Below are 17,118 nucleotides of genomic sequence, written 5' to 3'. Positions count from 1 at the left end.
CTGCACTTGTGGAAACCCCTACAATGCAACACCAAGAGTGAAGTCTCTTGTAAACTCCGGCCTTTAGTTAATGTGGCAAAATTGGTTTAACCATAACAGACACAGCATCCCAACCAACATGAGACCAGATGGGAGGAGGACGGATATGGGAACTCTTGTACTGCCTGCTTGGTTTCTGCCTGGTTCCGGCCCAGGTGCTCGGGAGGCAGGGCTGCAAGCAGTCCGTGCCCAGTACTGGACTCTGCAACCCACAAGTGGTCACGGGGAACTGCGAAGAGAAACTCAGACCTGAGACGAACCTCCAAGGACAAGCAGAGCTTGCACTGGGAAGGGGAAAGTATTCACAGGAAGTGGAAATGCATGAACGAAGATGTGGAAGCAGGAAGTTGCTGACATGTGATGTGAAGGGGAAGACAAGGCCAAGACAAGGTGGTGGGAATGGAGGGGGCGGTGGGTGAGAGCACAACTGGAAAAGGGGGGGGCCAGCCCAGAGGCCTCGAAAGCCCGGCCTCCCCTGGCAGACCAGTCCCAGGTCTCCCTGATGCACCTGGTGGGATCCCAGGGCTCTTGGGTCACTCCTGGTAAAGTCCTCACAGCTGCCGTTCACTGAGCACTTGCCCTGTGCCACGTGGGAAGCAGGCCCAGGCCAGGAACCAGCTGACTGTGCAGGAGCACCAGTCCACGCCACTCCACAGCTCTGCAGGAGGATGCGATGTCGAGACAGACAAAAGAGGACAGAGAGACACACAGGACCCAAAGAAGCAGAAAGAACAATGAAACACGGAGTAAGACGGAGAGAGAGGACCACTAGAGATGGAGAACAGAGACAGGACAGCAAGAGGCAGAGAATAGGAGAGACAGTGAGACTGTGAGAGACAAAGGATCTTGAGAGATGGTGGGCAAGACAGAATGCCTCTTTGTGGTGCCGGGCTGGCTCAGTCGGTGAACTATGCGACTCTTGAGCTCAGGGCTGTGAGTTTGGGCCCCACACTGGGTAACACAGTACGTGGAAATAAAGAAAGAAAGAAAATATATTGGGGAACCTGGGTGGCTCAGTGGGTTAAAACCTCTGCATTTGGCTCAGGTCATGGTCTCAGGGTCCTGGGATCGAGCCCCGCATCAGGTTCTTTGCTGGGCAGGGATTCTGCTTCCCCCTCCTCTGCCTGACTCTCTGCCTACTTGTGATGTCTGTCAAATAAATAAATAAAATCTTTTAAATAGATAAAAAAGAAAGAAAATATAGAAAGGCAAAAAAGAAAAAAGAAAGAGAAGATGCCTCCTGGCAGCAAAGGCCACTCACTCCCAGCTAAGCAACAGAGCCCCATGGAGAGCCCAAGGGCCTGGGTTTGGACACCAGCTCCACCACCTACGGGCTCGGTGATGTGGGCAAACCCCTGAGGCTTAAGAGGATCACTGATGGCAGCACCTCTCACGGGTCAAAGTCCCAATTCTTGCCACACTGGGTACTCCCCAAAGGCAGCCGGGCCAGCAAATGCCGGAGCTCGACACTGGATCCACACCAGGGGTCACACTTGGCGCCAGAGACTGGGCCACGGCAGGGGGGGTATAGCACTGGGCTATGGAGGGGCACATACCCCTGGGCTCACAGGCACGACCAGAGCACGCCGAGCGAGAGCACAGCTGGTTGGACTATCCATGAGGCCAGCGCGCCCCCTAGCGGCTACCTGCCTTTCCCTTAGTGGGAAGAGCTGGGAAGGGAGCAGAAGGGGCTTCTGTGGGACCTGGAGGGAATCACGGGTCCTGGGAGGCAGAAGCAGACAGCCAGGTGGGAAACGGTGTGCAGAGCGGGAGGCTCTGGGAGGAAGCAGAGTGTTTCCCATACCCCACCTGACTCAGGCAGCGCTGTGTGTAAACCCAGAGCTAGTTTGCAACCACTGGCAAAGGAGGGCGCAGGCTCCTGCCTGCTGAGGGCGGGCCCCCTCACTGGCTCCCTCAATGCTCAGGATGAGCCCATGGGCACCTCCTTTTGATCTGCAGTCACGGGGTGGCCTCCCCTTCTGCACCATTCCCCATAGGTTTTTGCATTTGACACACCCATCCAGGACCCTTAGGATACCCCTTAAAACAGAAGCGGGTGGCAGTGAACGCAGGACTCTGGTGCCCCAAGACAGCGCTGGCAGGTCATGAGAGTGGCAGTCACACCCTGCTGGGCCAGCGTCCCCTCCAGGACGCTGAACCCTGACAACGACATCGTAAGGTACTGTGTCCCCACAGGGAAAGCCCCTAGGTCCAGAAACAGTGTGGAGAGTGGGGGCGCTGGGGGAGGGCTCCACTCCAGGGACCCACTCGGGAAATCTGCGTTGTTCCTCCCTACAACTTTAGGTTCCCTGGGTCTAGAGGGGACGCGGAGTTCCTCTGCATTGAGCTGTGGCCTCACCACACTTATTCTTCCTCCAGGGACACCGGCAGGCAAGAAGCTGAGTCATCACGCCAATAGGAAGGGGCAGGACACAACAGGGCTTTCTCAGCTGGGTAGCTCTTCATCCCACCTCACCCTCCGAACTAGGTGGTAAATGAGGCTCCGATCCCTGGGGAGAGGGGCTGGACAGCTCCTGAACACTTCCTCAGTCAACCCTGCACATGAAATCCCCACACCTGACAGCCTCTTCCCCACACTCTGGGTCCTCCTCCCGGCTCCACCATACCCTCCTGGGAAATCACGCCTATCTCCTCCCCACGAACACGGTCTGTCACCTAACCACCAAGGCCTGACTCCAGCACTGCCCCCTCTCCCAGGAGCTGCAATGCTCCTTACCATTTCCCCATGTCCCATCCTGTCCCACCGCCACGGTGCCATCTGACCACGCCACCCCCTCATGCCGCATCCCCCACACACCACACCCACTGCTCTCACCTGGCCTTGTACTTGCCCTCAGCCCACCCCACCTCCCGTGGACTGTAGCTGCCTGCAGCTCCTCCTGTGGACACTCCACACCCAGCCGCTTCTAATGCAGCAGAAACCCCGGGAGACATCCCTGCGTCCTAATCCATCTTTATGGAGCCACAGCAAAAACCGAATCAACCACACTGGGCTGTGAGCTCTGTGAAAGGAAGGTGCCTCTCTGACTGCTCCATAGGCACCCCAAGAAACAAAAATCTATATACAAATATATTCAGACGTTACAACCTATGAAACGAGTAAATTGGTAAACTTATACGATAAGGTATTTTGTATGTTTGTTCCATTACTGGTGGAACGAAGAACGCATTTTTATGCAGAACAGAAAGGGCGGGGTGGAGAACCTGGGGGCGTGACCTCCACACATACAGAGAGACATGCCTCAGAAGGGATCAGAGAGAGAGATGTCAAAATGGTGACTGGTACGGCCCCTGGGGGGAGGATCACAGGTGATAGTTTTTTCTTTACTTTTCCACTGCTCTCTCAAGTTAGTGAAATAAGTACAAACGACTGCACTTTGGTCACCATAAAGCAAGAATTTCCCGAGACCATCTTCTTCCGTCCCTCCAGGTCTCCTTCTGTGCGCCTCTCTCTCACACACCAGCGAAGGGTGTGGAAATGCAGGTCAGGGAGGGCTTCTCACTGGAAGGGGAGGGGGAGGTCCCAACCCTGTCCCCTCCTCCTCAATGAGGGCAGGCCCAACCTCATTGTCTCTGGGAAGCCATGCTCTCCTGTATGGAGACTGAGTAAGAGAACCACACTGCCTTCCAGCAGGGGCTCCTTCGGGGCTGGCAGCCCCATGGACCGCAGAGCATAGGCCAATATCTAGAACCTACTGTCTGATGAACTGAATGGGGGGAAAAGCTGATTAAAAAAACTGGGGTGGGGGGGTTTATGGTGCCTGGGTGACTCAGTCGATTTGAGCATCCAACTTGTTTTTTTTTTTTAAGATTTTATTTATTTATTCGACAGACAGATCACAAGTAGGCAGAGAGGCAGGCAGAGAGAGCGGGGGAAGCAGGCTCCCCACCGGCAGAGAGCCTGATGCAGGGCTCAACCCCAGGACCCTAGGATCATGATCTGAGCCGAAGGCAGAGGCCTTAACCCACTGAGCCACCCAGGCACCCCAGCATCCAACTTTTGATTTCAGCTCAGGTCATTATCTCAAGGTCCGAAGATCGAGCCTTGCATCGGGCTCCCAGCTCAGCGTGGAGTCTGCTTGACATTCTCTCTCTCCTTCTGCCCCCCTCCACTTGTGTACTCTCACTCTCTAAAATCAGTCGATAGTCTTAAAAAAAAAAAAACCCTGGGAAACGGGTGTTCTGAGAAAGCACAGAAGTTTGTAAACAGGATCCCCAAGTATGGAGACCCCACATTTTCTCTGTAAGAGAAGCCCCCCGCGCCTCCCCCTGACAGCTAGCCGCCAGAGGAGCCTTTGCAGACTCTGCCATCTTCCCATCCTTCATGAGTGGCTCTAAGACACAGCACATCCCCAGAAGTCCCGAAGATCACCCATCTCCCCAAATCCAACAGATCAGTGTTATTCACCCCCAGCAGACTCTTCCAGAGGTCCCCAGCCACCTCCCTCAGGGACCCTGTTGCCCTGGGCCTAGGGGCATAGACTGTCAGCCTGTCTCGGCTTCTGTCCTGCCACAGGGTGGCTCCCTGCTTCTGCTGCACAGATTCTGACCCTTTCTCCAGGCTCACTCTACCACCCTCCTCTCACCCTCCTCTCTCCTGCTTGGGGGACACCCCTCTCTCCCCTGGTAGGTGTCCTGCAATGCAGATGCCACCTGTCCTCTCACCCTCAGCTCACATGGATGCCCAGAGCTCCAGTCTATGACATTCCAGGCCCCCACTAGCCTATAGGCCGAGAATTACCCCTAGAAGCTCCCTGTCTGGACGGCAGGCCTCCCCTCCAAACTGCAACCCTGGAACCAGCCTCCTGACCCCCCCAAACCTCACCCCAGCCAGCACCAGCCCATGTCCCCTCCATGTCCCCCAAACTTCTCTGCATCAACCCATCTGCCTCCCCCAGGAGGTGGCCTACCAACCCTTTTAGGTACCGCCCATCCCTACAATGTTCTGTCCACACTGCAACTGGGAAGCTTTCAAAATACCAATCTGCTCACCTCACGCCACAGCCCCTCTCTGGCTTTAAACATCCCAGGTTCTCCTGCTGCTTCTACGGTAACAAGTGTCACCCTGTGCGCAAGCCTCCAGCCTCGCCCACTGCTCTCTGCCCCCAGCCCCTTCTAGGCCTACATCTATCGCTACTCTGCCAAACTCTCCCCATCCAACCCCAGTAACCCTCCCTTCCCAGGCCCCTGCCTGAGACCAAGCCCCCGGTCTCTCTATCAGCTCAGAGCTCCTCGTGTCCCTCTCTTAGAGCCCTGTCACAGTTCACACTGATCTTTTCATCTGTATGATGCCTTGGGCCATGTTGGCTACACTCACCAGCAGGGGACCCGGTGGGCACAGGGCCTGGCCCTGTGAGGACCCAGAGGCCTGCTGACAGCATGTGGGGGCCGGCACCACACCCTGTGCATGGCTGCTGCTCAACACAACCCTCTGGGAAGGACAGTGGTGTGGACAAAGCACACAGCAGTCCGATGAGGTGGGCTGAGGGTGGAGGGGAGCCAAACACAGACACCAGGGTTGGGGGTGGGGCTAGCACGGGACCTAATTTGAGCCCCAATCTGATAGGGACCCCATATCCTAGTAGCAAAGAGGTGTGAGGGTTTCCGGATGCAGATGTGAAGCTGAAAGTGAGAGCAGCTAAGGTGGGGAGAGGAGATTCACAAATGCTCCGGGCCTAAGCGCTTTCCTGACTGGTAAATATCGCCAAACCCGCCAGGGACAGCCCAGGACATGCGGTTCCCAGCGTGATATCCCCGCACAGAGCCGGCACGCCTCAGTCCATACCACGGGCATTTCCCCAAGACTTACCTTGCATGTCGTGCCCACCAGGGCTCCGTCCCGGCTCCAGACAACACCCTGCACCAGGTCCCCATGGGCCGCCAGCTCTGCAGAGAAGCAGCAAGGTTAGGAGGGGGTCCAAGGTCTCCCCACGCTGTCCCAGGCAATGGGGGCACCAGGTAAGTGGGCACAGGAGGGCCCAGCTCAGGTGCCCAGGGCGGAGGCAGCAGCTGCAAGCTCTCTCTTGAGTGGGAGGAGCAAGGCCAGCATCTTCCTCCACCATCTCCCTGCACTGCGCCTAGACTTCTTCCTTCAGCCCTGCCCACATCGGGCCACACTTCTACTCTAAAACCTTCTGAGCCTCCCTACCCTCACTTAGCCCAGCTCTCACGTCCCACCCAGACTAACGTCCAGTCTCTCACCAACACAGCCCGACTGAGTCACACCAGCTCGTGGCCAGGACACACACATTTCCACCCCAGGCCTCTGCTTGGGCCATCCTTGCTCCTCCCCCAGCATGACAGTTTTAAAATACGCCCACGAATTATGGGATGCTCGTTCTATTAGAGGTTGCACGGTCTCCCCACAAAAAGATGCTGGGATGCCTGGCTGGCGATGTTGGAAGAGCATGTGACTTCTTGGTCTCAGGGTTGGGAGTTCAAGCCCCACACTGGGTAGAGAGATTACTTAAAAATAAATAAATAAATAAACTTAAAAGGAAAAAAAAAAAAGATGCTGACGTCCTAACCCTCAGCACCCATGCCGTACCTTTCTTTGAAAACAGTCTTTTTAGAAGATCAGCTTAAGCTGATATTGTTCAGGATGGGTCCTAGTCCAGTAGGACTGGTCCTCGTGGAAAAGGAAACATGGATGCACAGTCAGACATGCACAGGGAAGAAGACAGGGAGAAGACACCACATACAAACCGAGGGATGCCTGGAGGGCCTGGGACAGACTTGCCCTCATTGCCCTCAGAAGGTGCCACCGTGCCCGGACCCCTGGGTTCCAGACTTCCACTCTCCAGACTGTGAGACAGGAAGTCTCTGTGACTTGAAGTCATCCAGGTTGTGGTGCTTTCATTACGGCAGCCCTCGGGCTCCAAGGCACGCTCTCTTCCAAATGTGGAGCCCCATTTCCTCCCCCTTGAGTGGAGCCAGGCTTAGTAACTCGTTTCTACTGAAGACAGTCAAGAGCACATGGAGGCGTGTGACTTGCAAAGCTGAGCCATGGAAGGCACTGCCGCTTCCTCCCTGCTCCCTGCCCCGTGGTGGTCCACCAGAGGCAGCCAGCCTCAGGCTGTGGCGGGGACTGAGATGTTCTCCTCATAGCCAGCACCATGTCTGCAAACCCTCTGAGAAGCGGAGCCTCCTGCCTCAGTCAAGTCTCCTGATGAGGAAGCCAATGTCTCAGTCACAACCTCGTAAGAGACCCTGAGCTGGGACCACCCAGCTGAGCAGCTCCCGAATCTCTGACCCTCAGAAACTGTGAGATAATAAATGTTCATAAATATTCTAAGCCTCTATGTTCTGGGATAATCGGTTCTGCGGCAGCAGATAACCACTCTGCCCGGGCTTCCTCCCCCGGGACTAACCCAGGCCCTGCTGCCCACGTGCTCCATGGGCTGGACCCCATTGTTTAACCTCATCTGTCACATGGGAATGGCAGCGGTGGCCTGTGGAACCACTGTTGGCAGGAAGGCCTCAGCACTGTCCAGGGCTGAGAGTGCTCAAGACACAGCAGTTACAGCTGGGTGACCTCCTACTAACAGACTGCCTGGTGACCGTCCCCTCTGCTTCAAAGGCCAGACCGGTCTCCTGGATGGTACCAGGAGCTGGGTAATTCACAGCGGCCCTCAGTTGCCCCCTTGGTCCCAGCCCCAGAGGTAGGGATCTCACCTCGGTGAGCCTGACCCATGCTGGATGCTCCCCAGACAGCCCTATAAGGCAAGGCTATCCTTTAGCTCTCGGAGCCCTGTGTCTTTGCCCTAAACAGGGCATGCGCGTATCAGGGCCTCGGCAGAAATGACACCGGGGCATCACCACAGAACGCTAGGCCTCTGCATGGGTCACAGGGTCACAACCATTCGCTGAGGAATCTGACCCAAAGCTGTCATCATCTGTGCTGGTCTGAATGTTTGTGTCCCCCCCACACTGAAGCCTAACTCCCGCTGGGACGGGGTCTGGAGGCAGGGCCTCAGAGAGGTGACCGGGTCACGAGGGTGGAGCCTCCTGAGCCACATCAGTGACCGTATAAGAGGTCCTGAGAGCCCCCTCATCCCTTCTGCCAGGTGAGGACAAAGCACTGGAACAGCCATCAGTGACCCGGAAGCAGGTTCTCACGAAACACCGAGTTGGCTGGCACCCTGACCTTGGACCTCCAGGCTCCAGAGCCACGAGCAATGAATTCCTGTTGTTTGTTTGTAAGGCACCCTGGCTGCGGGGGCAGCTTAGAGCAGCCAGACTTGGAACGCACCAAGACAGGCTCAGCCGTGAAAACCAGTGGAGAAGCTTCGGGGAAGGGGCTGCAAGACAGCAGAACCCTCGTCTGGCAGAGAGGCAGCCAGAAGTTTGCTTTCAAAATTGAACTGACATAACACTCAAGAAGCAACACTAAAAAAGGTACTTGGGCATAGGGAGGAAAAACAATTTCACGAAATGAAAATACATGCCTACAGGAAGTGGGACGGAGCATTTGGGATACATCTGCTAGACTCTCACCACCTTTCCTATCACTGACACACGAGCCGTTAACACGTATCCTGGAATTCACGTTAAGGAACACAGAGGGCGACAGCGTGCCGTCCGGACGGGGGCTGCCTGGGGAGGGCGGCCAGTGCGGCCTGTACCTGTGAGGGGCTGCTGCTTGACCACGTCCCAGAGCTTCACGGCCGTGCCCGCTGCGCTCACCAGGACGCCGTCAGCGGTGGGATGGAACTGCAGCCCATCCACCTGCACGGGTTCAGGGCCCAGCACCAGCCCAGGTACCGAGGGCAGCGCCTGGCCAGTGGCAGGCAGGCGCCACAGCTTCACCTGCGGGAAGGAGGAAGTCCGTGAGCCCAGGCGGTGGTACTTGGGCATAGGAACCGTGTATCCCATGAGAAGACAAGGTAATCCAGCCCAAGATTGCAGCATGTCATCAGGGGTGTTGGTGCGGGGAGGGGCAGAGACACGGGGCAGGGGCTCTGGTCCATCCCTTCCAGTGTCCCACACCACCCCAGCCCTGCTCTCCTCAGGCAGCCCAACAACGGGACAGCAAGTCAGGGCCACAGCTCCTGCCAAAGTCACGGGAGCATGCTGGAGCCAGTGTAGGCTGAGGAACTGAGGATCTGGGCTAACCCAGCTCTGGAGGCCTGTGCAGGAGCCAAGGGCCCTGGAGGGTACTGGGAGGGACATCAAGCAGCTCATCCAGCAGGTCCACTCACCGTCCTGTCAGCTGAACCCGTGGCCAGGAGGAAGTCATCAAAGGGAGAGAAGTCCAAGTCTGTGACCAGGTCTGTAGGAAAGCAATGGCTGACACAGGCCTGGCGAGAACTTCCCAGAACTTCGGTTCCAGCCCAATAGGATATCTCCCCAAGGTGAGGAACCACAGCCCGGGATTTCAGAGGTGGGGACAACTCCGCCCACATGGCGGCAGGCTGAAAGTCCACGAGGAAAGTCACACTGGAAATTCCCGCCTGTGATACACATCCCCCAGGATAGGCAAAGAGGCCCTGGCATCAGGATGTCAGCACGATGACAGGCAGGAAGCTCCTCAAAACCCCAAGCACCTGCATTTGCCCCAGATCCAGAGCCCAGTGCAGGGCCCGGCCCGCAAACGTGTGAAAGAATGCAAGTGTCAACCCACGAGGGATTCACGAGATGGACAGACACCACCCAGCCCTGACAGACCCTCAGCACCGCCCCAGCGAGACACACACGCGTCTCTGCAGACAGAACAAGAGGTGGGCTGAGTGCGGGGCCTCTCAGGTCAGGGCTCAGGGCAGCTTCATGGAGGAGATGCAGGGAGCCCTGAAGAACATGCAGGACTAGAACAGGTCAGAACATCAGGGACATCAGGGAAGCCGGCATCTGGGTGACACGTGCAAGCTTGGAGTTCTCTGCCCCTCGAGACTGCACCGGGGGGGTGGGGGGCCACAGAAGCAACTGGCTTCTCTCTTAAGGGAATTAAACCAGGAATTGGGAGGCCTCGTGACAGGGTGCCTCAGGGACTGGCCTGGGTGGGGTGGAGGGCAGCCAGCCGGGAGGGAGCCTTCGGCTCCCGTGCCAGGACTCTCCGCAGGCCTGCATGTCCAGCTGCTCCTTCGGTTTTGGAAATTCCCCAGGCCTTCAGCTCTAGAAGCTCTCCTCTAAATCCCTTTTTGGCCAAAGCAAGCTGGAGTTGGTCTCAGTTCTTTGCAACCCAAGAACCAGAGCTGCTCACCTCTGGAAGGCCAGGAGGGGGAGACAGGGACACACAGAGTGAGCCACAGCCCTGAGGGGAAACCCCCATTTCCTGAATCTCAGGAGGAGGGTGAGGAGGTCAGGGCTCAGTGTGGGGGGTGGCAGGGAACTATGAGCATTCTGGCCAGGCTTGCGTCCCCAGAGGAAGGAGCGGAGTGACTATCTCTGCAGCCTGCCTCCACTGGGGGTCAAGCAAGTCTGTGTTCCTCTCGGGCCACAGCCAGACTCCAGGCATCCCAGCCAGAACAGAAAAGAGAAGGGGCAGATGAAGACAGGCACCCCTTGGGACAGCCCTGGTCTGGATACCTGGAAGCCCTGCCACCCTGACTGTGAGGTCTGCACGGGACAGGGCAGGGCAGGGCCCAGCTGGGTGCCGCAGCCAGCATGAGCAAGCTGGCGTCCCCAAGGGAACAAGAACCAGGGACATGGTCAACCTGAGTACTCAGCTGGCTGGTAGGCCTGTGTCCTTTGCATGCATTTATCTCATCAAATCCTCACAGCGACCCCTCAGGATGGCACTGTGGTGTGATCCCCAACAGGGGGGATGAGGACATGAGCACAGAAGGGGTTTAAGTAACTTGCCCAGAGCCACACATCTAAGAAAGGACAAGGCTGGGCGGTCAGTCTGGTTTCAGAACCTATTCCCTCAGCACAGCACTACACTACCCTTCCCAGGTTGGAGCAAGTCCCCAGCCACCCCACAGCCCAGACCACAGGAACACTCTGAAACACCTCCCAGCCCCCTGCTGCCTGGGCAGCTGGGCTGAAGGGCACCTGGCCCTGAGCCAGGAGGCAGAAGGCACCCCCGAAAGGCAGGGGAGCAACAAGAGGCCAGCCCACCGCACTCTCCCCCCTACTGGTGGCACCTTGGAGGGCAGACTGGTGCCTGCTGCTTCGAAGGCAGGTTCTGAGGAACTAGAGGTGCCCCCCATGCAGCGTTCCAGCAAGGCTGTGAATAGCTGAGGCCACAGGGAGCTACACCTGATCAAAAGAGGCCTGGTCCAGCTTCTCCTCAAAGGCCCCCCAGTAATGGGGCTCGTTACCCAGCAGGCACCAGCAACCTGGGGCAGCTCCCTGAGGGGTAACATGCATCAAGAATACAGGGCTCAGGGCCGCCTGAGTGGCTCGGTTGTTAGGTGTCTGCCTTCGACTCAGTTCATGATCCCAGGGTCCTGGGATGGAGCCCCGCATTGGGCTCCCTGCTCCCCAGGAAGTCTGCTTCTCGGCTGCTTGCCACTTCCCATGCTTGTGCTCTCGCTTTCTCTCTGTCAAATAAATAAATCTTTAAAAAATAACAAAAACTTTCTTCAGGAAGGTGTAAGAATGGATGAGAAAGCAGACTCTTGCCATGCATTACAACAAAGATGAATCTCAGAAGGTTATGCTAAGTGAAAGAAGCCAGATTTGAGAGACTCCACGCAGTATGATTCCATTTATGAGAAACATCCAGAAAAGGCCGGGCCGTAGAGCAAAAGCTGGCAAACGTTTGCTGCAAAGGGTGAGGCGGTGAATACTTGAGGGCTTGGGGGCCATATGGTCTCCGTCACACCTCCTCAACTCTGTGGTTGCTGAGAGAAAGCAGTCACAGGCTGAATGCCAATGAAGACGGTGGCTGTGTCCCCAAAAACGCTATTTACAAAGACAGGCAGCTAGCCAGACTTGGCCGTGACAGTAGCTCAGAGACTCTGGCCGCAGAGCCAGAAAGTAGATCAGCTGGAGCCCAGGGCTTCGGAGCCGGAGGTGGAAACGGATTAACCGCAAAGGGGCAGGAAGATCCTCTGGGGAATCGTTCTAAAATTGGGTTTTGGATGCCCAATTCTGTCACTTCCATAAGAGTCATTGAGCTTCTCACTCAAAACAAGTCACATCAATGGTACGTAAACGATGCCTCAATAAAGTCGTGAAAGGCTTTCAGAAAGAACGAGATGAGAAAGTGTAGATATCGTGTTTAGCACACCGAGGGCTCTCAACCAGGCTTCACCACGGTTACTTAATTGGCCTCTGTCCTCATCAGCTGGACCCCGACACTGAGCCGCACACTCAGACTGGGGACCTAGGGCCAGCCCTCTTCCTTCCCCCCAGGCAGCCTAGCAGGGGCAGGAATGCAAGCCAAAGGGGCTGGCCCGCAGCCGTAGCAGCAGCTGGACAGGGAGTGAAGAGGCAGCTGGGCCAGGGCTGCCGCAGCCCAGGGAGAGCGAGCTGTTCCCTCGGAGCGGGCGGGCTGCCAGGTGGGCTGCCAGTTGCCCCCAGAAGCAGCTGTGGCTCACAAAAGCTCTCTTTGTGAGGCCCCATCTCCAGCCCTGAAGCACGGACAGCCCCCTCCTAGAAGGGTGTTGAGCAGCCTGGCTGAGGAGAAGGCCTGGTGGTGAGGGGTGGTCTACTGGGCTCCAGTAGAAGACGCAGGGCTAAGAACCCCAGAGGGTTGAGTTGCCACAGTGCACTCCACGGCATCAGCCTGGAGCCTGGTGCTGGCCGGGCCCGTCCCCGTCCTCTCAGGTGGGCAACCTGGAGCACTCAGGTTCCCCTCTCTCTGCCCAAGTGGAATTCTCAACCAGGACCCAGCATTCCAATATGGACACTGTACAAAGGCAGAGCAAGGTATAGTAGGAGGGACCTCTCCAATCATGGGACTGTGGCTTCAGGTGAGTATGAGTCCCTGCACCCAGGGAGGGAGGAGCAAGTTCTAGACTTTTTTGATCCAGTCTCCACTCACCTGAATGGCAGCCGAGGTAGGTCACGTGTCTCTCGTCCTCTCCTTGGCCTTCCAAAGGCACGATGCCCAGCACACCTGTCAAACACATGTGGGCTTCTGACTTCAGTCCTAATGGGAACTGTCTGCTGCCCAGGGCACCCAGAGGACAGGAGACCCAAAAGCTCAGCCTTAGACCTTCCCAGAGCCTCCACTAATCATAAGACAATATCCCCCTGGACACAGTGATTGATCCAAGATTATTTTCTTTTCCTATGAAAGAACATGTGACATCAGATGTTCAGAACATATTGAAGAGATTGTCTCTTTTTCACATTGTAGGTCATATGGGATCAGCTTAGGGCCACCAGTGGCCAATTTCCCCAGCTTTACTTGAGAAAGAAGCCATCATCCAAGGGCAGCAGAGCTCAAGAATAGGACACAGGTCAGGGCCGATGGCATGTGTGAGCCTCTGGATACGGCTCTGCCCAAAGCCTCTGCATGTCTTATTTACAGCAGCCAAAGAACTATCTGAATTTTGTTTAACTCAGTTTGATGTCCAAGTCATCACTAGTGACCAAAAAGTCCCAACTAACATAGGGGAGCTTTTCAAATCTTGGTGTTCCTATTGACTCCAGACAATCCCAGACCCCCAGATAAGGAATGGCTAGCATATGGGGATAGCTGAAAACGAAGAGGATAGTCCTCTCCTTGTCATCCCGGCCAATCTGTTAAAAACCATAACCTGGGACGCCTGGGTAACACGGTCAGTTAAGCATCTGACGTTTGGTTTCGGCTCTGGTCATGATCTCAGGGTCCTGGGATTGAGCTCCATGTTGGACACCATGCTCAGTGTGGAATCTGCTTGACATTCTCTCTCTCCTTCTCCATCTCCCCCTCCCACTCATACTGTCTGTCTCACTCAAATAAATTTAAAAAACAAAAACAAAAACAAAAACCACAGGCATTGTAGTTTATACAAAGTATGCGTATATAACCGCATCAAAATCAATCCATTTCTGCACACTGACCACTTTGTAGGGGTCTAAGGACCTGCAGGGTGTTGACCTCTGACCCCCACAAGGAGTCTTCAAGCCTCCAGTCTGAAATGAGCCTGCCCTTCCTCCCCATCCTTATTAGGCTGACAATGTCTAAATGTCCATCCACATCCATGTCCAGCTTCCTACCTGGACGGTCAGAGTTAAATGCAATCAAATGACAGCTGGATTTGATCTGGTTCCCACATGAGGGTGTGGTTCCTGCTCGAATGTCACTGATCCAGGTCTGAAAATAAAGAAAAGAATTGTGACAGCCAGGTCTCTGCTCATAACTAAGGCAGGGGCTGCACAATTAGAAATGCATTTCTTTGGATCTAACCCTGTGCCCACTCACATACTCCCTTAGGATATGCAAAATATTACTGAAATGATAACCTCAATCACAGCGGAGTAATTTGGTCTATTAAATCAGTTCTCTGATAAGGGGGAGAAGACTGTCAGAAGGGAAGCTCTGCATAAATGTAGTCAAGAGGCCAGGGGTTATTCCTGTTAAAAGGGAGAGAGAAAAGCAGAGAAAGCAGAAGTGAGCACCTAAAACAGAAGACAGACTCAACTTCCTCCAGGGCATGGCCGAAGGCCTCCCCCAAGCACAGGGGTCTCCTTGCAAGCCCCAGGAGAAAACACTCAAGCTCAGAAAGGGGAAGAATCAAGGCCTCTCCACAAGGTCTCACAGAAAGGTGAACATTGCACCCCCAAGAGAAGGCAATAATGTTAAAACCCCCACATACAGAAGGCAAAGGAGTCGTTCTGAAACTAAAGATCAGCAAGGTCCAAATGTTTTCTCTGTTGGTATCAAAGCACTGCATGACACTCATCTCGGCCACCTGAAAACTGAACACCCTTGTTTTCCAACCTACCCACCCACAGTGCACCAGAAACCGCCTCTCCCATGCAAGTTTCTATTTCAATTTTTACCTGGGTTATCATCTTGCATTATTTCACGTTTACTGTACAAACAGAGTGATAGGAAATACCTTTAAAAGGAGAACAGATCACCTGTCCTCCCATCTCCCTACCCTAAACTATTTAAACCTTTCTCTGTAATCCCTGGTCCCATGCTCATCTGTTTACTTTGCTGGACTATGGCCTACCTGGGACAAGCCCCAAAGCCCACTGAGTATACTCCAGACCCATAAAGGAGTGCTTACTGCACGCAGAAGGACGGTATATTAATGCAAATCTGAGCACCTCTCCACCCCTTGCTTTGCTTTCAACCTTTTAGTACAATGGTTCCCCACTGCATTCAGAAACAACCCAACTTCTTCCTGTGGCCCTTGAACTCTACAGGACTGCTCTGGACCATCTGACAGCCTGCTTCCCCATCACTGCTCTCCATCCACCCTGGCCCACTTTCCAGGCTCCTTCCCACCCCACTCTTCTCACAGCTGGCTGCTTCTCACCCTCCTGGCCTCAGCTTAAATGTCACCTTCTTCCCTGGAGCCTTCCCTGACTACTGTATGGAGATTAACCTCCACGTGGCCATTCATCTCCATCTCCATCCCGGCCCTTCCTGTGTGTTCTTTGGGGCACTTACTAAAACTTGCAGCGCCCTTGCAGGCATGTCTGCTTGCTGGATGTCTCCCTCACAAGACAATTAGCAGTAGAGAGGAAGTCAAGTGCTGTGGTGTTCACAGTTGTGGTTCCAGGAGCACACGGAAGTACAGAGGAAATACTGTCCAGAGGATGAAAACTGGGCTTTCTGCCCCAGTACCCTGCTGTGCGTTTGCTCCTGATGGGGTTACTAGAGGTCAGCTCCTAAGCCTTCCAAATAATACTGGGAGCAGCAGAGCAGGACTGGCATCATCACCTCTGAAGCACACCCCTCATGAGGCCGGCTGCCGTTCCGGGGGGTCCGAGGCGCCCCAACACCTGGCTCAGCTCTTCCTCTGGGCTCAACCTCCTCGGGCTTCCCCAGACCCCACCCAACCCTGGCAGCATCACCCCAGTAAGAGAAGAGCTGCTCTTGCGCCAGCCCTGAGAGAAGGAAGCGCCGGCGGAAACCCGAGGGAGGGGCGCGCCTCTGACTGAGGGGCTCCCGCTCTTCCGCTGACACACCCGGACTCGTCAAGGCCAGCGGAGAAAGCGGCATCTCTCCCGTACCCAAGCACCGGGAAGGGCCGACCGGGGCGGCAGGGAGGAGCTGGTGCCAGCAGCGCCCGAGCCGCGGTCCCCGGCGAGGCCGACCGGAAGCCGAGAAGGCAGGCAGCCTTGCAGGCCTCAGGCCTCGGCGCGGCTGGGCGGGCTACACCGCTTCGGGGGTCCCGGGGCGAGGCGGGCGAGCCCGCGGACCGCGGCGCTCACGGAGCGGTCAGAGAGGGACCCGGCCAGGGATCGCCTGATTCTGTCCTCCGAGTGCGACGGAATAGCCGGGCCCGGGCCTGAAGGGGGCGCCCCCGGGCAGACGGGCTCAGGGGTCCCCGAGCGGGGTCCGGGGTAGGGGGAGGGGCGCAGGGACCCGAGGGCAGGGCTTACCTCGCGGCGGGATGGCCGGGCCTCCGTGTGTCGGAACTTGGACACCTTGAAGCGGCTCATGGCGACGAGGACGGCGGCGGGTGCAGCTTCGAGGACCCGGGCGTCGGCTCTCAGGTGCACGGACAGCAGCCGCGACTCCCGCCGCCTCCGGCCCCACCCGCTCGCGGCCGATCGCGGCCACGCCCAGGCACGCCCCCGGCCAATCCCAGCCCGCTCCGGCCCACCGGGCTCCGCCCCGGGCATTTCTCCCCCGGCGGGAGCGCCGCCGACCCCGCCCCGCAACCAATCGCCGCGAGGCCGCCAGGCGGGGCCACGCCCCAATGCCGGCGGGCTGGCCGCGCGGGCGGGGAGGTCACGTGCGGCGCGCTGTCCGCCCCCGACCTCGCGGGGCGCGCGCGGGGGCTGGGGGCACAGTCCCGGTTTTGTAGTCGGGAATTTTTCCGGAGGGCGGCTCTCCAGCGTCCCGGGCTCGGCCTACGCCGGGCAGAGAAGGGGCAGAAGTAGACTAGCTCCATTTCGGACACAGGGACCACGCTCAGGACAGAGGAGCCGCTGGCCGCGGTCACACAGATAGCGGGTGGCAGCGGGGAAAGGAAGGGGAGCTCAGGTCTGACGCACATC

The 17,118-nt window shown here is 56.6% G+C and overlaps 1 protein-coding gene across 2 annotated transcripts in view; it reads right to left on the bottom strand.

Moving 5' to 3' along the window:
- LOC101676586 (mitochondrial import inner membrane translocase subunit TIM16) overlaps positions 1-16,675 on the bottom strand; it is a 64,857-nt gene extending 48,182 nt beyond the window's left edge. Inside the window, exons 1-6 of one of the 2 annotated variants that reach the window (XM_004750516.3) lie at positions 16,498-16,675; positions 14,155-14,251; positions 12,992-13,066; positions 9,261-9,331; positions 8,685-8,868; positions 5,870-5,946 (exon numbers count right to left, since the gene is read on the bottom strand). In XM_004750516.3, the coding sequence (XP_004750573.1) occupies positions 5,870-5,946; positions 8,685-8,868; positions 9,261-9,331; positions 12,992-13,066; positions 14,155-14,251; positions 16,498-16,557 (564 nt within the window). In that variant the 5' untranslated portion in view covers positions 16,558-16,675. The remainder of the gene's footprint in view (positions 1-5,869; positions 5,947-8,684; positions 8,869-9,260; positions 9,332-12,991; positions 13,067-14,154; positions 14,252-16,497) is intronic. The other variant, XM_013055038.2, reaches the window with a different exon arrangement.
- Positions 16,676-17,118: the final 443 nt, after the last annotated feature.

This window comes from Mustela putorius, unplaced genomic scaffold (genome assembly GCF_011764305.1).
Source record: "Mustela putorius furo isolate JIRA1106 unplaced genomic scaffold, ASM1176430v1.1 tig00004007_pilon_pilon_pilon, whole genome shotgun sequence".
Taxonomy (NCBI): domain Eukaryota; kingdom Metazoa; phylum Chordata; class Mammalia; order Carnivora; family Mustelidae; genus Mustela; species Mustela putorius.
This window is presented reverse-complemented; position numbering and strand designations above follow the sequence as displayed.